Source organism: Eschrichtius robustus, chromosome 2 (assembly GCF_028021215.1).
Source record: "Eschrichtius robustus isolate mEscRob2 chromosome 2, mEscRob2.pri, whole genome shotgun sequence".
Lineage (NCBI taxonomy): Eukaryota > Metazoa > Chordata > Mammalia > Artiodactyla > Eschrichtiidae > Eschrichtius > Eschrichtius robustus.
The window spans coordinates 111949898-111975094 of NC_090825.1; the positions used below are offsets into that span (position 1 = coordinate 111949898).

General features: G+C 41.6%; 2 protein-coding genes across 5 annotated transcripts in view; one reads left to right on the forward strand and one right to left on the reverse strand.

Moving 5' to 3' along the window:
* Positions 1–740, forward strand: part of TCF7 (transcription factor 7) — a 31107-nt gene extending 30367 nt beyond the window's left edge. For 2 of the 4 annotated variants that reach the window (XM_068535881.1, XM_068535883.1), the window contains one exon: positions 408–740. In XM_068535881.1, the coding sequence (XP_068391982.1) occupies positions 408–487 (80 nt within the window). In that variant the 3' untranslated portion in view covers positions 488–740. Of the gene's footprint in view, positions 1–384 lie in introns of all 4 variants that reach the window. The other 2 variants (XM_068535882.1, XM_068535884.1) reach the window with 1 other exon arrangement.
* A 7867-nt stretch (positions 741–8607) lies between these two features.
* Positions 8608–24961, reverse strand: SKP1 (S-phase kinase associated protein 1). The gene is made up of 6 exons (XM_068535885.1): positions 24792–24961; positions 21957–22053; positions 16010–16083; positions 12331–12474; positions 10141–10281; positions 8608–9496 (listed from the first exon to the last, which is right to left on the reverse strand). Exons 2-6 carry the CDS (start codon positions 22051–22053, stop codon positions 9461–9463), a joined length of 492 nt encoding a protein of 163 aa, XP_068391986.1. The 5' UTR covers positions 24792–24961; the 3' UTR covers positions 8608–9460.
* Positions 24962–25197: the final 236 nt, after the last annotated feature.

Genomic DNA, 25197 nt, shown 5'->3' on the forward strand with positions numbered 1-25197 from the left:
CATTTCTTTCCCTTCTCTGCCCCTAGCCTAGCTCTGAGCATTTCGATTGCTCAGCCCTAGAAGCCACAAGCCCTTTGCAGCCCCCCTTCCTTAATCAGATCTGAGCTCCACAAACATGTGAAGCAGAGCCTCTACAGCCTAGACTAGGAGACAGCTGCCCTGGAAGATAGCAGGCAGCCCACAGGCCAAGCTAGAAAAGGTCCCAGTGCCACCTTGTGGCTCTGCTGGGAGCTGCACCTGTCCCAGGTCTGGGCCAGGCTCAGCAGTTGTAGCGCTAAGCCTGAAGGCACAGGCATATCACCTAAGTCATGGGGAGCCAGGCCTACGCAAGGACAGCATTTTTTGGTTGTGGAGTATGACTATGAACTCACCCTCTGTTTACAGATAATTCTCTTCACTATTCCTAGGAGGAAAAAGAAATGCATTCGGTACTTACCCGGAGAAGGCCGCTGCCCCAGCCCCGTTCCTTCCGATGACAGTGCTCTAGGCTGCCCCGGGTCCCCAGCTCCCCAGGACTCGCCCTCGTACCTCCTGCTGCCCCACTTCCCCACAGAACTGCTTGCTAGCCCTGCGGAACCGGCGCCTACATCACCAGGTCTCTCGGCCACTCTCAGCCTCCCAGCCCCCTGGGCCCCCTCAGGCTCCTCACAGCAACCTGCAGAGTACACAGGTACAGCAACAGGAATCTCAGAGACAGGCAGCCTAGCATGCACAGGACACATGGCTTCCTCCAGGGGCCCACCCTCTGAGAGGAGACGACAGAGCCCCAAAGCACGTGGAAACCGGCCAGGGGCCCTGTTGGCTCCCTCTCAGAGTCCAGGCCCTGGAGATTTCAGAGGCTGCACATCTTCTGCCTGAACACGGGGCCATCAATTCAAACTGCTCCAAGTAGTGGGAATTAGATCTGCGTTGTGTGATTTGATTAAGGGCATCCCCTCATGCCTATGGCAGACTGGATCTATTCTTTTTACCGTCTATCTTGCTAGCCAGATGCCCCTCCCTGCCTCCCTTGCTTTTCTGCTATAGGTCATAGATGGACTGGACTGAGCCCAACTGCTTTCCCTACTTCCCCCACCCAACCCCACCACTGCCACACCCTCCCCATACCAGATACTTCATGGACCAAGAACAAGCTGGTTTACCAAACAATATGTAAGCATGGTCACAACCACAAAGCTCAAGACAACAGTGCTTCTCTCTTAAGGGCCTGGAGAAGCCCTGTTTACAGAAAACCAGCTGCTATCTGTAAGCTGGACCAAAGGAAGCTTCTTGCCACGTTCTTTGGAGCTTACAAGAAGAGTGAATGGAATAGGTTAAATTTAGGCCTATCACCCTAGCCAACAGGAATAACCTGACACTACCTTAAAGGCAAGTGTGGGTGGTGAGGGTATGTGGCTCTAGTTCAAATTACTCGGAAATGTTTCCTAAGGAACTCAACCACCTAAGAAGCCCTGATACCAAATGCCTCAGTCACTAGTGGCTGCAGTCAACGGTCCAAGTTAGTCATGGCTCAAAATCCTGTGTGCATCCCTACCCGCTCTTGAGAGCCTTTTTCACAGATCCAGTTCCAGCCTATCCACATCATTCTAGCCAGCTCTCAGACAGTTGTAAGAGGGCAAACCAAACCTCAGGACAGCCAGTGCCTATCTTCCAGCATGAAAGTAGGCCAGCTTCAGTTTCCCTATCAGGCTGCAGGAAGAAAGACTATTACAACCAAAGCAAGGAGCCCAGAAAAACCTCTAGTGGTGGACATCGGGTTTGCACCACAGCCTACTTTAACCCATTTCTGAGCCAAGCTTCAACCCTGAGCCTTAAAAAACAAATCTTTTTTTAATTTAACTTGGGTTTTTTGCCTCCTCTTCACTGTACATAGCCTGAGTCCAAAGAGAAAGGGCTATCCCCGTACCCACACACCCCCTCGACAAAAGCCTTTAAGTTCCTACTTCAGCCACTGGCTTCTCAGAATCTAAAGATCGTATGTTCTGGTGTAGTGTTGCAAGAAGTCTTGAGAGAAAAAAGGACCACTGTAGTATTCAAAATATTTTTGTATTGTTGTTAATGCATATCACAGAAAAAGTTTTCTGATATGAGAATAAAGATACTTTTTACTGGGTTTCTTTTTCAAAGCTTGACTCTGAGGAATAAGCTGTTTCAGTGACAGAGTATAACACTCTTTCCTTTTCTTCTCCACAGCCACAAAGTTTATTCTCTATCATGGTACACATGTTCTCAAGACCTTGAACCTACACAAGCCAGGGATTGACTCTTGTCATCTCTCCTTAAGGGGCTTGGGCCCTGCTCCAACCCAGAGAGCGGGGCTCATGCTAGGTGTAAGTTCCCATTGCAAGCCTTGATCTTAACCCCCCAGTCCTCTGAGCTCACCCCTGATGCACGCGCAGGCCAACCTACCCCACTGCTCATATGACAATGGACTGGAAACTGCCGCCACAGCCCCTAAGAAAACCCAACCAGAAATAGGTACGTATCATCACTGGGCTCCATTTTCCTCTGAAGGCAGAGATAAAAGACACAAGTACATAGCCTATTTTGAGGAAAACATGAACACACAGGAATCTTTTATAACCTGGTATCATCATAAAATCCAAAAGATGGGTATTTTAATAGCACCCTTTCCTCCCAAAGACTGTAAGGTACATGAAGTATTTCTTGAAGTACTCATATTCTTATACAAAACTTCTGAAGACTGATAAATCATCTACAATCTACTTTTTCCACAGCAGTTTCCATCATGTTAAAGTATAAACTTCTTGAGACCCATCATGAATGTAAAAGGTGTCACAAAGCCACCTCAAGAGGTCAGTCAACCATTAGGTACAAATGGTGGGCAAGAAGTATTACAACAGCCAGCTGCTGGGTCACCATAATTTATTGTTAATTTTCACTTAACAGAGTTAGGTTTTTGGATTTTATGTTTAAAAATATAAAGAAAGTCATCTTCCAGAGTAGTGTCTATTTAAAGTAGGCCACTGAAAGTTGTAATCCTAGACTTGCTTTTTTCTGCAAGGGTGCTAGAGGAGACCAGCCATTCTCTTGACATCTGCCCCATTTAAAGAATTCCGCTCTGGCTACTGGCCTAGTTGTTTCAAAAAACATTTTAACCAAGGCTTATGCAAGACTGGGTTGCTGCATCTGATCTGGTGTCTTATTTACAGCACAGGGCGGGGGGTACGTGAACAATGCACTCTTTGTGTATGTGAGGGTAAAGAGGGGGGCTTTGGCAACTTTGTTAAAATCAAACCAGCCTTTTAAAAGAAACTGACTTCAAAGAGGAAACTCAAATCTTCCTAGATCATACCAGCACATTCCTGTGAGGGCACAGGGTGACTTTGAGAGTGTAGCCCCAAATTCGGTTTCAAATACCACAGCAGTCCCACCTCATTTCCAGCCAAAAACACGCCGTTTTCTGAGACATAAGACAAGACATCCCAACCTCCCTTACACATTCCTAGACAACTGGCAGATTTGCTTAAAATACAGATCTTGATCCCTCCCCTGCTACAGCTGCTCCCCCTGCCCTCCTAGGCTCAGAAGACATGGTGAGGGCTCAGCCCAACAAGCTAGCAGGGCCTTCCCAAGTCTCCCAATTTGAGGGTGTTTCCGCCTTTACAGGAAGCTCTGTGGCTAGACTCTCTTCTGAACTGTAACATTCTGGATGGCCCAGAAGCAATGCTGCCCAGCTCTATGCAGTGTACCGTAAGCCTGGCTAGGAAGGCCACATGTGCAGTGAAGCAGAATGGTTCTTCACATTGTTCCAAAGAATAAGAAAGGGAATCAGTTCCTGCATGCATTTCTACGGGGAAAAAAAAAACAGCACAGAAGGAGCAAGGGTAACACAGACTTGCCAGGCCTATAAGATGAGACCAAAAACTAATTCATTATATTAAAAAAGCTGAGTTGGCTTTTCTGTGAGGTTAGAAAAGCTGCTTTAGCATGCCTGTTTCTCAGGTCTCTTGAGAGCTTAAGAGTTCACCAAGGGTCCTTGAAACAGAGCTGGCCACCAAAGCAGAACCTGGTTCCTAGGTTGTGTCAACTCCCCCAATCCCAACTACTCCGATCACCTTCTGTTTCAGATCTCAAATCACCATGGGCTTCTTTTTAACTCAGGCTCCCAAAGTCTGTACTGGTCTGCTTGTCCACAATGGGCAGTGGGGGTCTGAGAGGAGCTATAACTGAATGTACTCGGGGAGTACAGCAGGGAGTTTTACAACAGAGAACATAGATGGGGATATTCCCATAGTCAATTCCCTCGAATAAAAGCCCACCTTAGATCAAGAGACATTTTGAAGTTGTTAAGAACAGTATGGGACTGGACAAAGAGTTAACTGGAAAGGGCATAATTCTGTCCTAGGGTAGGGGTAGGAACTATCCTATCCCTAGCAGTCCCCATGAGTTAGGTCACTAGCAACCTAAAGTAAGGGATATTTCAGCAGCTATGAATTATAAGTGAGATAGTTACTAGTTCAGGCTGACACTTCTTTTAAGTTCACCTGGGTCTCTGGACCAGACGTTCCTTTTTTATTCAGGTGTTCTCACATTCCTTTATCTGAAGTCTTGTTCTTTCAGGCATGTGCAGTCAATGACAGGGCGGGGGGGGGGGGAATGGAGGAGTAGAAATTAGGTTCTAGCCACACACACACACACACACACAGCCACTGTGAAAACTCCTCTTGAATATATATATCTAAGTTTCTTCTGTATCCCCACCCTTCCTATAAGCCTCCTACTACAGAAATATCTGCAAAGCATCTGAAGCAGGTAAAAGAGGTTGTGAAATGGCACATTCAGCACACAAAGGAAAAATACCAATTTGCAACATATACAGGTGGAAGGTTCTGAAGGTGAGAGTACTTTTATGGAATAGGCTGATCCTCAGAGTGAAAGAAGAGGCCGGCATATAGCAGGTTAATAAGTTCAGCAAATGACTCCTGAACATGTCAAGTTCAGCAGTGTCAGAAGATCATGAGAACTAGAGACATGGAAGCAGGTATTGTTGTGAGCAACTATATTCCTCCTGCAAAATGCCTCTCAGTATTGGCACACAGACCAGATATTGCCAACAGTGCAAAATACTGCAAGGAAGCAAGTATGTTATCCGTAAGTTAACAAACTGTCACTCAAAAAAAAGTCCCACACTGGAAATCGCTCAAACAAGAGCCCCTTCACCAACACCTTTATGCCACCAACAATGCTGATAATCCACTGACAACTCAACAGGAAGGATAGCATTCAGCCTACCTGCTTAGGTGTTCAAATGGCTAAATCTTGGGCTAAGGGACATGTTCTAAACTTACATCATTCTTCATCTTGTGTACACATACAGTTCTTACTCATCCTGTTTTTTGAAGGTAGTGACTTTTAACAATAGTAACCAAGAAAAAGGCATCAAGACTCTAGTTGTAAAGTCCTCAATATTCAGAATACTTTAATAATAATAAAAACATTCTGGTTCACTCAAGAACTGCACTGCCTAACATGAGTCTGATGAATACTCTTCCTACAATGTCACCAAAATTCTTTCACCAATCCAGCTTTAATATCTCTTTCCAGACTATATTCTCTAGCAGGCCTAATGACACCCAACTTCTGCTACTAGTTCCAGACTGAGCACACTGCTTTCTCCCTCACCTTGGCATCCCTCCACCCCAACCAAATCCAACTTGACCTTTGAAACCAAGTTCTTCATGGAACCTTTCCTAGACCCTTCCAGCTCTGCAGCCCCCATTTGCTCACTAATGTTCTGTCTCAGAACATTTTTATTATTCATTTCCTCCCAGCAGTATTTATCTTTGCCTCCTAAGCTACACCAAAATCTCCTACGAAGGCAACTATGTCTTATACTTCCTACAAAGAAGCCAGGAGCTACACTTCAGGGATTTAACCATTTCATGTGCTTACCCTTTACTTGCAATCTTCTCCCTTATTCCCTTCTGGTATTCATACAAACCCAGACAATTGAAGATTATCACCTTTTTAAAGCACAAGCAACTCATAAGGAGAACATTTATTTGGTACCTTCCCATTTCAATGTATACTGAGCTTTATAAAAATAATCAGAAACATCTTCAAATGGAACTGGTGGCAACCAAAAGTTAAGCTTTGAAAGATGAGATTCTGACGGATGTGGATGAGGTAAAGGCCGTGCTCAGATCAAAGGGTCTGCTGCTCTCTTTCCCTGTGGAAACCACTTCGTCTCCCTGTTCAAACTGCCGTATTAAGAGCCTAGGCAGGACTTCCCCGGTGGCACAGTGGATAAGAATCCGCCTGCCAATGCAGGGGACACAGGTTCGATCCCTGGTCCAGGAAGATCCCACATGCCGTGGAGCAACTAAGCCCGCGTGCCACAACTACTGAGCCTGCGCTCTAGAGCCCGCACACCACAACTACTGAAGCCCGCGTGCCTAGAGCCCGTGCTCCACAACAAGAGAAGCCACCACAATGAGAAGCCCACGCACCACAACAAAGAGTAGCCCCCACAAGCCGCAACCAGAGAAAGCCCGCACGATGCAACGAAGACCCAACGCAGTCAAAAAAAAAAAAATCACATGGTTTAGAGTATCGGCCTGCCCTGAGTCATGTGCCTATAGTGACTCACTGACTCACTCCAGCTAGTTCCAGACTAAGTTCAGAATTACCATGACACCATGTTACAGAGCTGCAGTCCTAGCAGTCTACCAAGTTACAATATAGATCTTGCTTAATCAATTCCAGCAGCTGATGTGTTCAAACAGTTGTAGAATAAACAAATCACAGCTATAATGCCACTTCAGGGATCTGTAACCTAAAGGGATGCCTCTGTGAATCTTTGGAAAAATATACAAACTGTAAAGCAATACCTACTTTGTATATTAAAAGCAGATTTATGAAGGCGAGCTAATAAAATATAACAGCACCTCAAAAGAGGTTAAGAATTATTAGAAACTGTTTGAGAGCGCACATCCTTAATCCGTGACAATGTTAGGGAGAAAGTAATAAGCTAACATTCAGAAGGCGGCTGGTTTACTTTCGATCACAAGTGACCCAGAGAATCAATGAAAAGCTGAGAAGCCGCAGGACAGTCACAGAGGAGTCTTCATCACCAAGAGCACCACACTGCAGGTAGCTACTATTTCCAACTTACCCAAGACAAGGTAGGCACTAAGAGGCAGAGGCAGGACTCCAGCCTCAGTTTGACTTCATGCTACAGCATTAGCTCAGAATACTGGGAAATGAGAGGGCAGACAGGAGACAGTGTGTCTTTGAAGACAGGTTTGCTATTATGGATAATGGGAAAGGGCCACTCACTTTCCTTGGACAAGGTGAGAGCCTGGAAAACTCTTGGTAGACATATTAAAGAAACAGAATATAACAGGGAAGAGGGAAGAGGGAAAAGGGTAGGAAAGTGTTGCAGCCAGTTTGAAGGGCCTCTTAATATGCCTATGATTTATTTGGGTACATAATGTCCACAAATTGCCTATTTTCTCTTGGATGAGCTGTCAGATTTGTGTTAAACATGAGAGTTTAAGATTATCAGGAATTTTTGTTTGTTTAAAGACAAGGACCAATGTCTACAAAGTCAAGAAGAGAACAAAATTTTAAACTACTATATTGTCTGTCCACTCAATCTTACATATTCAGAAAGATCCCAGTATCCTTTAAATATGGGTAGTGATGATATTTAGTCCTGTAATTGTAACAATTCTTGGGGGTTACAGATCAACAGCTAATAGTAATAGGCTCCCGCTTCCTATAAGCTGATACTTCCTTTCCAAACTAAATAGAGCATATGCTAACAATCCTGAACTTTCAGGAAAGATTTGTTTGTTATGATATTGCTAGGGATATACTTGAGGTAGTTAAACTTTTGGCAAGAGTTGACCATTGGGAAATAGCAGAACTGAGACACTCCAGCTAGGAGTGAATGCTGCTACCTTCCCCACTAAAACCAGAACAAATGGAAAAACAAGCTTACTTCCTGAGTAAAGGGAATCAGGGATCCGGAAGTAGTCGAAGGTTTGCAATCTTTTTCTGTGAAGAGCCAGAGTAAATATTTTAGGCTTTTTGGTCAAATACAGTCTTCGTGTGTCTATTTTTTAACAATCCTTTAAAAATGTAAAAACCATTTTTAAGTCACAGACTGCAAAAACAGGTTGTAGGCTGGATTTCACCCACACACAGGCTGTAGTTTGCTATATCTGGTACAGACAACAAATGGGGATTTATGTGAGACAGCACATGGAACTTTATTATAAAGGTAGATTTGGGACAAATAAGAGTTGAAGTAAAAGCAAACTACTTTCAAGTAATAAGCTGAGCAAGAAGAGCTCACAGTAAACATGAAGAGAACACATTAAGGCTACATGTGAATATAGTTAATTCTAACTGGGAAAGTAAGTAAAAAAGGAACACAAGGAGGAAAGAAAAAAAATTAGAAGACAATTAGAACAGACAGAGTCTACCAGAACCTTACTGTTATGTCGCAGCCTCCAGTGAGCTAGGACATGAACTGCCTGCAACTCTTTTCTAACTAAACAACCATACGTAAATTTAACTTTTAATATTAAGTGAAGTGAAACATTTAAATACACAAAAAGCAAACCACTTACTACCTACTACGTAACTTACTTTTTATTGAAAGTATCTTGCATTCGTGACTGATGCTTTCTGGGTAACGCCATACATTTTAACATTAAAGGTTAAATTATTTTTTACATGCAAGTAGTGTTTATGGTTTTCCCCACATAGGATTACTGATTATAAAAAGATGACACACCACATGGGTTAAGTGTCTCTTTTAATAGAAAAGCCAGCAAACTGTCTAATTCTGTTTCCTCCCAAACCACAAACTGAGTAGTAAATGAGCCTCTAGCCAACATATTCAAAGCTGAGAGGATTAAAAATGAAAAAACAAGTCCTCAGATCCAATTAAGGGAGCCCTGCTACATATAGGCTAATCAATACCAGTGGACTCCAGGAAGCTGGAAGACATTCTGATAACCCCACTCTGATAACATTTACCTCAATTAGCCTTTTTCCAGTTTCCAAATCATGAATAAAGATAATACGTTCTTAATTCTATTTCAGAAAATTTTTTTGCAAGTTGTTTTATTTACAATGCCAACTTTTAAAAGTCACTAAACTAAAGTTAACTGGACAATAAACTAGGCATAAATTGCTTTACAAAAAGAGGGAAAGCCCAAAATGCCTCTTTCTATAGAGAACCCACAGTTCAGTTTTATTCAGAGCAAAGAAAAAAGAACTTTTGATCATACTAGAAGAAACTGAGCCATAAGTTTGGAATCTGTACTGAAACTACACATGCAATGACGACAACATTCTGCTAATACAACTGATTTGCTGCTGCATTTGTGGACTGTTTTTCTAATATTAACAATTATAAACAAAGCAGTGCAACTAGTATTTGGAACAATCCTTACAGTGTTACAGCATCAGACACAAAATTTCACTTCTCCTCACACCACTGGTTCTCTTTGCGTACCTAGAAGAAGAGACAAATATAAGGAAGTACCTTAAGTAGTCTTTTCTAAGACTACTATCTAATGATTCATCAATAGCCTGTGAGGTGGGTCAGAAGGAAATAGATAGAAAACCGGAAAAACCCAGTTAACAGTAGGCTTCCAGGTTACCATTCTTTCTCTCCCCAGTTTTTTATTGTGCCCTGCTGAAATTATCAAGAAAAGCAAAGACAATGGGCAATTACAGCTTAAGTCACCAGAGATGACCTGCGTCAACAAAATCATTCTGATCTATTCATTTCTTCCCCATTCACTAAGTTGCTCTGAAGTAGCCTGGCACATAATCCATAGGGCCTGCTCTTCTGAAGTCAAATATTGATGGCTTACATGTAAGGTCCCAGGTGCCAAAACTAGTAACTGCTAAGGAACAAATATCAAACAGCACCTTTGGATGAAAACTAATTGTTCTTATGCTTATAAAAGAACAGTATCATCTAAGTGCTTAGACTAAGAGACAGACCAGAATATTTTTAGCATATAGAAGGTACCTATTTTCCCTCAAGTAAAGTCAAGACTCCTTGATATAAATACCTCTTTTCCTAGCATGCTATGGGTTTTAGTCTCTCTTGAAAAGCATTTGATCAAGAACAAGCTGTTAGCCACCTACCTGGGCTTCCTCTTCTTCAGTAAAATCATTTTTGATATTGAATGTCTTTCGAATCTCCTCAGGAGTTTTCCCCTTGATCATATTGGCAACAGTCTTGCAAGTAACATCAAGCAAACCTTTGATGTCTAAGTAGTTTGCTGCCTGTAAAGTAATTGTTGTTTTCATTAAAGTATACTTGATGCTTTAAATTAAATCCAAAGTCAGTGACTAACAATCCATATCTAACTTAGCTTAAAATACTAGTTAATTTTAAGAAATTAAATGAATAAATAAATCAGACAAATTCTTCTGTGAAAGATTATTGTATGTCCCATTCTTTGTTATACCTCTGTAATATTGAGTCCTTGTGCTACATTCAGCAAACTACACTACCTCAAATGTTAAAGAATGGCCACTACTGGCAGTTGTGTACGCGTGCACACACACAAACACAAGTTTGTGTTTGACAAAAATATTTAAAGAATTCAGTGATTTTCCTGGTGGTCCAGTGGTTAGGACTCTACGATCTCACTGCCAAGGGCCCAGGTTCAATCCCTGGTCGGGGAACTAAGATCCCATAAGTAGTTATAGCATTACATTTTACTGACCTTCTGATTCAACTTTTGGTTTCTTTGATTTTCTCTATTGTTTTCCTGTTTTCTATTTTACTGATTTCTGCTCTTACCTTTACTACTCCCTTTCTTTGGGATGAAATGCATCTTTCATTAGTTTCTTAAGGTAAAAGCTTAGACTGCTGATTTGAAACTTTTTTTTTTAAATATATTTATTTATTTTATTTTTGGCTGCATTGGGTCTTTGCTGCTACACGTGGGCTTTCTCTAGTTGCAGCGAGTGGGGGCTACTCTTCGTTGCACTGCGTGGGCTTCTCATTGTGGTGGCTTCTCTTGTTGCGGAACACAGGCCCTAGGCGCGTGGGCTTCAGTAGCTGTGGCACGAGCGCTCAGTAGTTGTGGCTCACGGGCTCCAGAGCACAGGCTCAGTAGTTGTGGTGCATGGGCTTAGTTGCTCCGCGGCATGTGGGATCTTCCCAGACCAGAGATCAAACCCGTGTTCCCTGCATTGGCAGGTGGATTCTTAACCACTGTGCCACCAGGGAAGCCCCCTTCTTTACTAATATAGGTGTTTAGGGCTATCAATTTCCCTCTAAATGCTACTTTAGCTTCATCTCACAGATTTTCGTATGTTGTGTTTCATTTCCATTCAGTTTAAAATACTAACTTTTCTTTTGATTTTTTTGTTGACTCACGGGTTACTAAGAAATGTGTTACTTAGTTTTCAAATATTTGCAGATTTTCCAGATAGCTTTCTGTTACTGATTTCTCATTTCATTCCACTGTGATTAGAAAACATATTTTGTGTGACTTGAATCCTTTCAAATGAGACTTTTTTGTTTGTTTTGTTTTGCTTTGGCTGTGCCACGCAGCATGTGGGATCTTAGTTCCCCAACCAGATATTGAACCTGCACCCCCTGCAATGGAAGCACGGGAGTCTTAACCACTGGACCACCAGGGAAGTTCCCGTGACTTGTTTTAAGGCCCACAACATGTCTATCTTGGAAGTATACACTTGAAAAGAATATGAATTCTGCTGTCATTAGTCTTCTACATCCTTATGATTCTCTGTCTACTTGTTTTATCAATTATTTAGAGACAGGTTTTGAAATCTCTAACTATGATTGTGGATTTGCCTACTTATCCTTTAGAGTTCTGTTGGTTTTTGTTTCACTTTCTGGAAGCTCTGCTCTTAGGTAGAAAAACATTTAGGATTCTTATGTCCTCTTAATAATGAATAGACCACTTTATCATTATGCAATGACCCTCTTTAATCCTGGTAATATTCTTCGCTCTGAAATGTACTTTAATATAGTCACCCCAGTTTTCTTTTGGTTATTATTGTTAGCATAATATTATCTTATTCCACCCTTTAAACCTAATTGTGTCTTTATATTTAAAGTGAGTTTTTCGTAGACAGAATAGCTCTTTCTTTTCTATCCAATGTGATGACCTCTAGCCTTTAATTGTGGTGTTTAGACTGTTTACATTTAATGTGGTTATTGATACATGGATTTAAATATAGCATTGCAGGGTTTAGAGTTAAAATTCAGTATCAATGAATTTAACAAATTTAACTCCATGAAAAGTGCTAAAGGTACGGACTAGAAATATCTTATACTATGCATTAAAAACATACCAGTATAAGCTCAAAAAGTGTTCCTTGGTCAACTTTCAGGAACTCTTGATCCCACACAGGGATGTCATCTGTCCGCTTTTCTTTGTTCTCATCATCCTCAGGAGGAGGAGGATCATCCTTGTGGTGGGTGCACCACTGAATGACCTACAACAACAAAAGTTCATTCCTATATGGCATTTTATAACAAGGTACTTCGTTCCACTGCTGGGGCAACGTTATTCCTACATGGGGCTGAGAACTAACTGTAAGTCAACTTGAATAATAAAGTTAGTAGCCCAGCTTGAAAAGCACAACCCTAGAGTTCATGGAAGATCTTAGATAACAGAGAACCATGAAGACAGATTACTATACTTGACCATACTAAAAAGCTCCTGTGCAAAAAAACACATTAAGTTAGACGGGACAATGACTGGGAAATACCTGCAACATGTACATGCCAGCAATGCATTACCTTATAAAATATAAAATCTTAAAAATCTCTACACAGAAATGGGCTAAAGATATGAACAGGCAATTTACAAAATAAATCTGAATATGAATAGTCAAAAAGGAGGAAATGCTCAGCCTCATTAAATGCAAAATTAACACTACAGATACTACTTTAGACTGTACCCCCAAAAGATAAATAAAAATCAAGATGTCGATACTAGTCATTGGCTACAGTGTGAGGATAACATGAACTTTTCTACTGTAGAGTGTAAATTGGTATAATCCCTTTGAAAAGTAACCTAGGAGTACCTAGGGAAGCTGAATATGTGCATACACTATCACCAAGCAATTCTAAACACCCTAGACACATGCACAACACTATCCAGTATAAGAATAATGCAGGAAAAGCCCAAAGTTCCCTTAGTAGTGGAATGAACACATTAAAGTTTCCAGAAGCTGATTAGCTAGACTGTGCACCATCTTATAGACCACAATCTACACTGAAACTGTTAAGTTACAGAATCTAGGTGGTAGGAAAATGGGTGTTTGCTGTATAATTTAACTTTTCTGTATGATTAAATTTTTTTTATATTATAATGTTGGGGGAATAAACAATGCTGAGAGAAAATGGGAGAACTGAGAAATTATACTACCAGGATACAAAAAAGGGAAAGAACTACTTCTAGAAGAAAAAGCCAAGCATAAAGGGCTTTAATTAAGTAGCTTTTTAAGAAGTATTCCAGTAGTATACGAAAGAAACCAATTAGTAACATAATGGCATTTAAAAAGTCTTAAAAGGCTAAGTAGGGTTTCCCTGGTGGTGCAGTGGTTAAGAATCCGCCTGCCAATGCAGGGGACATGGGCTAGAGCCCTGGTCCAGGAAGATCCCACATGCCACGGAGCAACTAAGCCCGTGCGCCACGACTACTAAGCCTCCACTCGAGAGCCCATGAGCCACAACTACTGAAGCCCACGCGCCTAGAGCCCGTGCTCCGCAACAAGAGAAGCCTCCACAATGAGAAGCCTGCACACCACAACGAAGAGTAGCCCCCGCCCGCCGCAACTAGAGAAAGCCCGCGCACAGCAAGGAAGACCCAACACAGCTAAAACTAAATAAAATAAAATAAATTAATTTTTTTTAAAAAGCTTTAAAAAAAAAAGGCTATGTAAGAAATTAATGCCGATGGGAGTTTCTGGTCAGATGAGAGACAAGGAAGGGAAATTTTACTTTACACTTTTACAGTTTTGGGGTCATATAATCAGTAAATATACTTAAGTTTAAATATTGATAAGTAATAATCCAAATAGATTGCAAAAAAATTATTCTAAGTGGCCCTGTATCACCCAACCCATTAACTCTAACCTCTACTTCCTTGCCTGTTCACTATGATCTAGCCACCACACTAGCCTCCCTGCCTTACCTCAAAAGACAGGACATGCTCTTATCTTAGGGTCACTGCACTTACTCCCATTGCCCAGAGCTTTCTTCCCCCACATATTCATGTCTTTGTCCAAAGATCCACTTCTCACAGTAAGGCATTTCCTGACCATCTTTATTTTACAAATAGCCAACTCCCCCCTACCATCCCACTTACACTCCACAGCTTTTCCATCTGACATATTTGTGTTGTATGCTTCCCACACACCTTCAGAATGCAAACTACCTAAGAACAGATCTTGTCTCTTTAGTTCACTGCTGTACCTCCAGCACCTAAAAAATGACTGGAATTTGAGTGAATGCAAGTAAAAGTCCTTTTAGAAGCATTTAATATTAGCATAAGATAGAATGTTAATTTGCAACACAAAACCCAGAAGTCAGAAAGGAGATCTAACTAGATAAAATACAAAGCTGTGAATTGACCTAAGACAAGCAAAGTGGTAAAAACTACAAAAAGAACTCCTATAAAAAGCCTATTAAGACTACAAAATGGATGAACCTTGAAAACATTACGCTAAGCGAAATAAGCCAGACACAAAAGAATATCCTATGATCCCATTTTTATAAGATAGCCCAGTATAGTCAAATTCACAGAGACAGAATACAGAATAGTGGTTACAAGGGGCTTTTTACCCAGACTAGGGATATTAAAAAGATTGGTAATAGCCAATCATGGTAAGAATATGGAAAAATATGCAGTGCAGCTGTATCCCATGCCAGGGTCAAGAGAAAGCATAAAATGCAACTGCGTATGGTCAATGACTCTGAAAATTCCTTAGGAAGGGGCCAACTGGAACCGACCGTTCCCATCTCTAAGCCTAGCCAGTTTTCCCCGCAATGTGGAAACTGGCTGCTGTTTCTTCAGAAGAGCATTCAGTTAAACAGCTGGCTCTATTAAGAAGCCATATGCTCTGAAACACTAAAATCCTATTCAATGTAGAGGGCTGGGGAATTCCCAGGTGGTCCAGTGGTTAGGACTCGGTGCCTTCACTGCCATGGCCCCAGGTTCAATCCCTGGTCGGGGAACTAAGATCCCTGCGAGCCGCGCGCAGTGCAGCCAAAACGATAATAATATGTAGAGGGCTGTTTATGCTTAGACACAGGGTAAGGTGATCAACTAAAAAAAAAAAGAAACAAACCAAAAAAAGCACATATCTTGTTCTCAAACTCCTTTTTTTAATATTTTTTTTATTTTTGGCTGCGTTGGGTCTTCGTTGCTGTATGCGGGCTTTCTCTACTTGTGGCAAGCAGGGGCTACTCTTGGTTGTGGTGCACGGGCTTCTCATTGTGGTGGCTTCCCTTGTTGCGGAGCACGGGCTCTAGGCACGTGAGCTCAGTAGTTGTGGCTCGCAAGCTCTAGAGCACAGGCTCAGTAGCTGTGGCGCACGGGCTTAGTTTCTCCACAGCATGTGGGATCTTCCTGGACCAGGGCTCGAACCCGTGTCCCCTGCATTGGCAGGCAGATTCTTAACCACTGACCACCAGGGAAGTCCCTCAAACTCCCTTTGAGGCATACCCATTCAGCAGACAAGCAATACAAAAAAATTTCCCTTTTTGCTAAGCACATACCATTATATTTCAATAATTTAAATGTGCTAATGAAAAAGACTAGACAACTTAAATATTCACAGGGCCTGGTTAAACTAAAATAAATATCTTAGTCATAATCTTACTATATAGTTATTGGTTTTGTTTTGTTTTGTTTTTAAGGAAGCTATCTATATATCAATATAGAAATATCACCAGGATATTGTTAATGAGAAAAGGGATACATACATATATATATATATAAGGGTATGGTTGCTACCTTACCTTTTTTAATATTGCTGCATTAACATTTGGCAAGGGGACTGGATCATCATCTCCTTCATCATCCATTCCCAAATCTAAGTAAACCAAAAGAGAGTTGCCATTATTTTCTGGCCCCATTATAACAACCAGGCTGTTTCAAACAAGTAACTTGTGAGACACGTTATCTGAAAGACTATAAAAGTACTTTACTAAGAATAGTTCTCTTGAAAGTATTTAAAACTGGCGGTTCCTAGCAACAGCTCCATGAACCACCCAAAACTATATAAAAATGTGTGAGAAGACAAATACAGGATTATATAAAAAGAGTTCTTCATTAGGAGGAAAAGTGATTTAATAAGTGGGCTTGAGATAACTGGGTAACCACCTGGGAAAAAATTAAAGCCAGACGCTTACCCTTCCTCTTTATACCAAACTCTAGATGGACTGCACTTAGGAAAATAAAACAATGTGAGGTATTGCAGAAGTAACAGAATCTCAATCTATTAAAATCTGAAGCCCAAAAATGTATACACACACACACACACACACACACACACACACACACACACACACACACACACACCAGATCGTGCAGCCACTGACAAAAAACAAGGCAGGCAGCTCCGTACATACTGGTATGATTTCAAGATTAAAGTTTTTAAAAGCCAGGTATAAAAGATAAATGTTACCTGAATAAAAATGGGAATATACTTATATTTATATTTAAAATATCTTCAAAAGGATATACAAGGAATTGTTTAATATTATGTCTAAGGTAGTTAATGAGAACATGGGTTGAGAGACTTAGTTTCAACATATACCCTTTGGTGTTATTCATCACACACATACTACTTATAATTTTGAATATATAGGTTTCTCTAATAAAAAGTCCTAACTTTTAGACTATCAAAGTGGTTGCTGAGCTCCAAAGAGAAAACTTAAAATCCGTATGTTACTTAAAGATTCTAAATAAGAGTATTTTTCAAACCAAATGGGTCCATCCTTCAGTTTCTACAGGACTTAAAAAAGAGCTGCCAAAGAAACTTATGTAACAGAAGTACCAAGATCAGAGGTCAAAAGTACTGCATTGCTCTACTGGTTGTAGCACAGCACCAGTTATGCTGACACGGTTAAGTGCTGAGTCATACATTTGAGTCCCTAATGTATAGCTGTGCTAGGCAGGGAAGAATCAGCAATGAATACAGGAGGATGGGAGGAACTGTTGCAATTTGAGATAGAGTTGCTCAGGATACCTCACAGAGAAGATGACATTTTAATTAAAATCCTAAAGGAGAGAACACCTAAGCAGAGGAAATGGCAAATGCAAAGGCCTTCTGATAGTGTCCTAAAAACACTAAGGAATCTAGTGTTACAAGAGCAGAGTTAGCCAGGTTGAAAGGAGATGACAGGGCCCTAACAGGGCCTTCTGCAATTTGGCTACTATATTGGTAAGAGATAGCAGAGAGCAGGAGGGGAAAGAGGGAAACCAATTATGGGGCTAGCAATGATCCAGGCAAGTACAAGTGGCTTGTACAAGGTATATAGCTATGGAAGAAGAAATAGTGCAATTCTGTATGCATTTTGAAGTGAGAGGCGACAGTATTTGCCAACAGATGGAAAGCAGAATGTGAAAGGAGTTAGCGACGGCTAAGGCTTATAACATGAGGAACCAGATGGATGGAGCTGCCATTGGAGTTGCCACTAATTGACATGGGGAAGGTTGTCAGAGAACTTGTTTTAGAGGGCAGGGAATCAAGAATTCTAGTTTGGGGACTTCCCTAGTGGCGCAGTGGTTAAGAATCCGCCTGCCAGTGCAGGGGACACAGGTTCGAGCCCTGGTCCGGGAAGATCCCACATGCCGCGGAGCAACTAAGCCCGTGCGCCACAACTACTGAGCCCGCGCGCCACAACTACTGAAGCCCACGCACCTAGAGCCCGTGCTCTGCAACGAGAAGCCACCGCAATGAGAAGCCTGTGCACCACAACGAAGAGTAGCCCCCGCTTGCCGCAACTAGAGAAAGCTCGCACGCAGCAACGAAGACCCAACGCAGCCAAAAATAAATTAAAAAAAAGAAAAGAATTCTAGTTTAATAGGTTTGAGATGTCTATTAGATATTCAATGGTAGACCAAGAAGTTAAATATGCAAGTCTAAAAATCAAAAGAAGAGATTAGAACTGTAGGTAAGTTTGGGAAATGATGTATAAATGATTTATAACACTATGAGACTAGCTGAGGTAACCAAGGGAATGACTGAGTATTGATCCAGTGAAGAGGTACAATGATTAAGCAAACTCCGGCGAACTGAAGGCTTTAAAGATGGGGAGACAGGTTGTGAGTGAGCTAAGTATTAAGTATCCTGAAAGCCAAATGTAGAAGGGACTGATCTACTGTCAAAGGCTATCAATAAGTCTAGATGAGAAATGAAACAATGCACTTGACAACATGGAGATCAATGAGTTTAACAAGCTTCTCCAGTGGAGTGGTAAAGATGAGAGTATATTCAAAAAGTATCCTATTTTCCTGTATGGGTACATTCACTCATCTCCCCTCTATTCCTCCCCACCAATGCCTTTACCTGATCCCATCTCTGCTGACAGTAAAACTATAAAATTACAATATTTCAATTTGGATCAAGCCACTTATGCTTTTCTTGAACTAGTATGAAATATTTTTAACTCAGAGGGGAGAAAAAGAAGTTATACTATGGAAAATGCATGTGTTTGGGGAATGAACAGATTAGAGGAAATGAAATACAGAAGACCAGCTTGTTTAGATACAAATGTTATTTGGAAGAAGGCTTAAGTCACATTAAAAATAAGGGCCTTACAGTTGTAAAGGATCACTTCTCTAGCATTTAAACCGAGGATTTGAAATGGTTTTTGCTTTTAGACTGAATGCACAAGTACCAACAGTCATTCCTTTAAGCTATTTAGTTTCAAGGACTTCTGAAAGACACCTGTATCCTGATACCACAACCTGGACCTGAAGAAATGAGTCAATCCATGTGTACACATGCCAAGATTTTCACTTCTGATTGTCCACTGATCAGAAGATTTTATTTCAATACACTCCAGTCTTCAAGAGGCTAGAATTCTACATAAACCACTGGTACTTAAGATAAAGCCATTCACCTCTGATGCCCAAAGCTATGGAAGGAAAGAAACATTTTAACTGTTGCTATCTATCATCCACTTGCTTCAGTGATCAAAGTTGGCAGAAAACCTTCAAGCAGCCCTATGTTCCTACACTAGCAAATGCTTCTTTGAAGCAGCACAAGAGAGATTAGTGTGCCAGGCACCAACTATGATGAAATAAAGCAAGTATTCAGGCAGCAATTTTGTTATCAGTTTCTACATCTTCTAGATAAAGCCTTACTCACCTGCCTTTAGGGACACCTGGATAACTTTCACGCTCTTTTATCAGTGACCATACTATAGTTCTTCATTCAACACGTACTTGATGAACAGTGACTGTGGGATGTACCAAGGGGTTTACAACTTAATAGAAGTAATCTATGTAAGTTACCAGGGTGCAGGACTGTAAGTGCCACATAACTGGTGTCAATTACCGAAAACAACTTTATGTTCAGCTTTTATTTTCTATTAGAAAACAGGAAAAAAACCAAAAAGAAAACCGAAAAGAATATGTTCAGCTTTTATTTTCTATTAGAAAACAGAAGACAAACCTTCTGCAGCTCAGCTTCTGCCTCTACCACACCTAATACTTGCTGTTAGAAGTCTTCTAACTTATTATCCCTGAAATCCTAAGTGACCAGTCTGCAGTATATGAATCTGATAATCACTCTGGTCACTTCAAAATGCCTCCCTTTTCCCTTGGCTTCCTACTCCACATATTCTCCACTTCTGACTTCACTCTTAACAGCCCATCCTGCCCCAATATGGCCACCTGCCAAGCTCAAGCTCATTTACTCCGACAGATATATATATATATATATATATACTCCTATAACACACCATACAAAGTCAGTCTATCTCTAGCAGCCTACAACTCAGGGACCAAGATCCACATACTCAACTGACTAGCAGCTTATTTACTACAAAGATCTTTTGAGGGAATCTCTAACATACACAACATGTTCAAGCTCAAAGTCATTTTCTTTCCATTCCCCTCAAACTTGTTCCTCAGCTCTATCAACTACAAGTATCACAATCGCAACCCCAACTAAAAACCTCAATTTTTTTTTTTAAACACATCCTGTTTATTATTTACCTCAGAATGATCTCCCAAAACATCTTAATTTTACTAGGTTTGAAATATCACCTCACTAGTACTACACACTGCACTCTCTCCACAAGCCTAAAGAATAACATCAGCCAAGAAGTTCCCACAGCACCACTTGGCACAATTTTATTAATGCACTAATTATACCATGTGACCGTTAGCCTTGTTTGGTGTCTATCTCCCTGCCTAGTTTATAAATCCTTCAAGAGCAAAGACCACTTCTCACTTACCTTCTTTTCACCAGCACCAGGACTTATTCTTTGCCCGCCTTTCTGCTCTCACTGAACACTGACTACTATATCTCCCGCTAATGCTTGGCATATAACTCTTTAATTAAATATCTATAAGCTACAGATAAACAAAAACTTTTGATATTTGAGTGCACTCAGCCCTCCATATCTGCAGGTCCCACATCCTCGGATTCAAACCGTGGATAGAAAGTATTAAAAAATAAAAATTTTTAAATTCCAGACAGTTCCAAAAAGCTAAACTTGAATTTACATAGCATTTATGGTGTTATTAGGCATAAATACTAGAGATAATTTAAAGTATAAGGGAGAATGTACGTAGGTTATAGGCAAATACTACACCATTTTATATAAGTGATTTGAGTATCCATGGATTTTGGTATCCCTAGGGGATCCTGGAACCAATCCCCTGCAGATATGGAGACAAACGTACTGAAGAACATTCTTATTACTACTGTTTTTTTTCCCACCAATTCTAGAAACTGATTTGTATGTCTCCATATACTACTAATGTCTACCAACCCACCGATAATACTAATTAGAGATCCAGGGCTTCCCTGGTGGCGCAGTGGTTAAGAATCCGCCTGCCAACGCAGGGGACATGGGTTTGAGCCCTGGTCCAGAAAGATCCCACATGCCGCGGAGCAACTCAGCCTGTGCGCCACAACTACTGAGCGTGCGCTCTAGAGCCCGCGAGCCACAACTTCTGAAGCCTGTGCGCCGAGAGCCCGTGCTCCGCAACAAGAGAAGCCCCCGCAATGAGAAGCCCGCGCACCGCAAGGAAAAGTAGCCCCCACTCGCCGCAACTAGAGAAAGCCCGCGCAAAGCAACGAAGACCCAACTCAGCCAAAAATTAATTAATTAATTTTTTTTTAAAAAAAAAGAGAGATCCATGTTAACTAGTAAAAGTTTCAAAACGTTTCAGGACCTGTTTTCTTGCCTTCCTTCTTTGATGCACTGCATATATGCTTTGCAGCAGTTTCAGAGGAATGACAAAACAGACAAAAGGGAAGACTTGGTTAAAAAAAAAAAAAAAAGAACGAAACAGACATCTACTCAGTTTACAATCTACTCAGCTTACTCCCGCTGTTGAAACAAGGTGTTCTATTTAGCTACCATATATAAGGTATCTCTTTTCCAAAGGCTTTAGTTTTTGTCATTAGAAATTATGAATGCAAATTTACTTGAAAGAGAAATGGGCCATTGTCTGAGGCTTGGAAATCATTTCAGTATTAGCTTATGGTATTATCTACCTAATAAGGGAAAAAACTCAGTAATTCAGAAAATGCAGAAAATATTGACCTGTACCAAAAAAAATGCAGTTAATACTTTAAAGAAAAAAAAGTAAACTTTACCCCTTCATACCCCTGAGAGTTTTCTGACAGATTGTTACTTCTGTAGATTTGATGTTCACAGGTTATATCAAGCTACTCATTTCTTTGCCTTTCCCCTGACCCATGTTTTCTAATAAACTTACCTTCCAACATGGTCTTAATAGTCACAGATTGTTTCGCAATTTCCACATCAACTTCAAATATCTCTCCATCAGAACTCTGCAACTTAATTGAAGGCATCTAAAAAAAGGTATTATATTGAATTTGAAATTTAAGAGATATTACTTCTATACAAACTACATTTCAAACTACAGTCTGTTAGACACCTTCTAACTTATTAACCATAAAACCCTAAGGACCTATAGTATATAACCCTATAAAACACTAAGTGATTATTCACAGGCTAGCACACAAGTGTTTCTATAAAAATTTTGTCAAAGTGTAACTCCTAGGAACAGAAGCTTTTAAAGCCTGCCCTACTGAATTCATTACTAGTGTAAGTTTTAGAATTAACACTTTATATTTTTGATGCAAAATGTATCTAAAATGGACTTATTCTTTGCCCGCCTTTCTGCTCTCACTGAACACTGACTACTCCACCTGCAAACCTGAGGGAGGTGAGTCCAAAATAAACAAAGCTACCAGATGAGACAGTAATTTTCCCCCAGTGAGACTTACCAGTGAAAAATGAGTTCAGATCCAAAGATTAGATCAGGATATACTTATTTATGTTTGGATCAATGCAAGACCATACACAAAAGAATAAAATATTTTAAGGATAAGCAGATGTTGTAAACCTAGTAAATTTCAGAGTCCTTTTTACCTTTCATTACTGACTGTCCAGGTGTCCAAGTTTGAGATCTCCTGCCAAAGTCCTCATAGTAATAACCTATTACTTGCGCCAAAAATGTATTTATTAACTCAGATTAATTATGAGTCATGAGGAAAAAGACACCTCTTACATAAAAGTTAATTAAGCAATTAACTTCGAAAGACTTGAGTTTGGGCAAAAAAACCAAAACATACAAACAAAAAAACACCTCTTTAAAATTAAATGTTCTAAGCTTCTAAGCCAGCAATTTCTTACCATATTCAGATTCCTGGGGGAGTGGCGCAGGGGAGGGGGGAACGGCAACAATACCTGACTGTAAAAATTCAAAACCTCTTTAAATTTCAAGTATAGATTTTTTAAAGGTCCATCATAATCCTGTGATGTCGCTATAACTTAAAAACATAGAATTTGGCATTTAAAACACTGATTGAACCTGTTTTAGGTCCCAAGACTTAAGACCCATTAAATCAGCTAAAATATTCATTCTGCTTTCCCCAGACAACTGTCTCCATTTCCCAAACGACAAGCTGTTAAGGCAAGGAAGCAAAAAGGTAAAGCTGTTTTAAAACCAGCCATTGAAATATCCAGCTCTCAGCCATCCATGGGTGGAGAGAATCAGATTTCATTTTACAGTTCACAAATATGTCTGCTTTTCCGTGATGCTCAGTACTTGCCAATAATGCAGTTGTCCTGCTCCATGGAGAAAGACCCAGAGCAGAGGACCTTCTCTGTGACAAGGCAATAACAAAAGGTATCCCCAAAAGAAATATTTTAACGTGAGCTCAATTTTTAATTACGAAACATTCTATGTTCTTTTTATGTTCCACAGTACTGGAGTGAACATTATAGAATCAAGAGTCTGGCAACACAGTTGATAAAATTACTTTTAAGCAAGACGAACATTTCATATTTCAAATAACTTTTGATAAACAGCAAGATCTGCTTAGTCATAGTCAAATTCGTCTATTAGGTTACTCCTACGGGAGCTGAGATCTTAATAAATAGCAGAGAAACAATCGGTTAATCTGTAATTCGATGCACTTTGTAACGCTAAACTTGGTACTCAAAGACAACTTTTTTAGTGTTATACAGCTGGAATTCAGAGCAAAATTTTCGTATGATGATGGGTGAAATTTTGTTTGACATGCTTTCAAGACCATTCCTTCAATTCCTTATGCTCCAGTACTTGTAAATCACTCTGAGTGGGTTCTATCAACACCATAAAGGAAAAAACCTGTTTTAAGTGACCCGAAATTCCGACATCTCTTTTTAGAGGGTAGAGTGAAATCTGCATTGCTCTATGACACAGAAACATTCTACTGTAACGCTCTGATGAAAAAATTCATGACCCAAAACCTAAACCTGAAGTCTCCATTAAAAAGTAAACCGAAGCAGGTGAATGTCCTATCCCTTCAAAAACCAGGCACCTCGAGTTAGGAGTTAGTGCACCTAAAAGCCACACCACTATGACGATGGCATCTGCTATTACAACAAAGGTTTCAGCAAGCCCATGCTGTGGCAAAGTAATGGGAGAGAAATATTCCGAAGGAGCAGGCGGCTCTCTGCCAAGATTCGGACCCAGCACAGTTAGCCAAGACCGGTGACTAGCGACGCTAGATACAGGGGCAAGAAAAGGATGGGTGCCAAGAATCCAGCGCTCCCGGACAACCACCGCCACGCTTCCTCCGGACACCAAAACAACAAACACGGACACACGCCCACGCTCACGACAGCCCCGGGAACTCCATTAAAAGCCCCGCCTCCACCCTCGCCCTAGGTGCCAGTGGCTGGCAGGCTCAACGCCAAGCGAGGCCCCCGGCCCCAGCCTGGGCCCTCAGCCGAGCTCCGCCACGGCTGACGGTCGCCCCGTGCAGAGAAGGCCTAATCTCGGGTTCGGCTCGCACCTTCTCCCGCCCGCCCGCCCGGGCACCCATGGGGCGCCGTGAAGACGCGAAACTAGAGGAGGCCTCGCCGAGTCGAGGGGCGGGGTGGGAGAACAGGGCCGACAACGGGTTCCAAAGAGCCTGAGGGAAGGCCAGGCCCAGGTGCCTCCCGCCTCCAGCAGGGCCAAAGCACCAGCGGTGCGGCCACCAGCTCGCAATCCGCGGCGCCACCGCCCCTCCCAGCTCCGTCGGCGGCTACTCACGGTGTTAGGATTCAAGGAGATGGCTGGCCAGAAGCTGATGAGAGCAGGGCGGCGTCTGCAAAAAGAAACACAGAAAAGCGGAGAACAAGGCCAACACTGCGAAGCGGCGCGGCGTCTGCCTTTATACGAGCGGGCGCAGGCGCCGAGGACCCTGGCGCCCGTCACGTCACAGAGCCGGCGGGGCTGGCCGCCGAGATCGCCTGACGGCAGGCGGAGGCAGGGCGGGCGGGCCAGGCGGAGACGCGGCGGGGCGGGGCGAGGCGAGGCGCGGCGGGCCTTGATTCTCACCCCCTCCCTCGGAAGCTCGGCTCAGTCTCCTCAAAGCGGGAATGGAGGACTGGCTGTGGTACTCCACGGCCTGCGAGGGTCCTTCAGGCGGGGGCTGTCCTAAGCTGAATTAAAGACC

Excerpts from the sequence above, each read along its gene's own strand:
- SKP1 (XM_068535885.1), bottom strand. The coding sequence starts at position 22,053 with ATGCCTTCAATTAAGTTGCAGAGTTCTGATGGAGAGATATTTGAAGTT. Across the intron at positions 16,084-21,956 it reads TATTAAGACCATGTTGGAAG|ATTTGGGAATGGATGATGAA; the intron begins GTAAGTTTATTA and ends TGGTTTACTTAG. Across the intron at positions 12,475-16,009 it reads ATGCAGCAATATTAAAAAAG|GTCATTCAGTGGTGCACCCA; the intron begins GTAAGGTAGCAA and ends TTGTTGTTGTAG.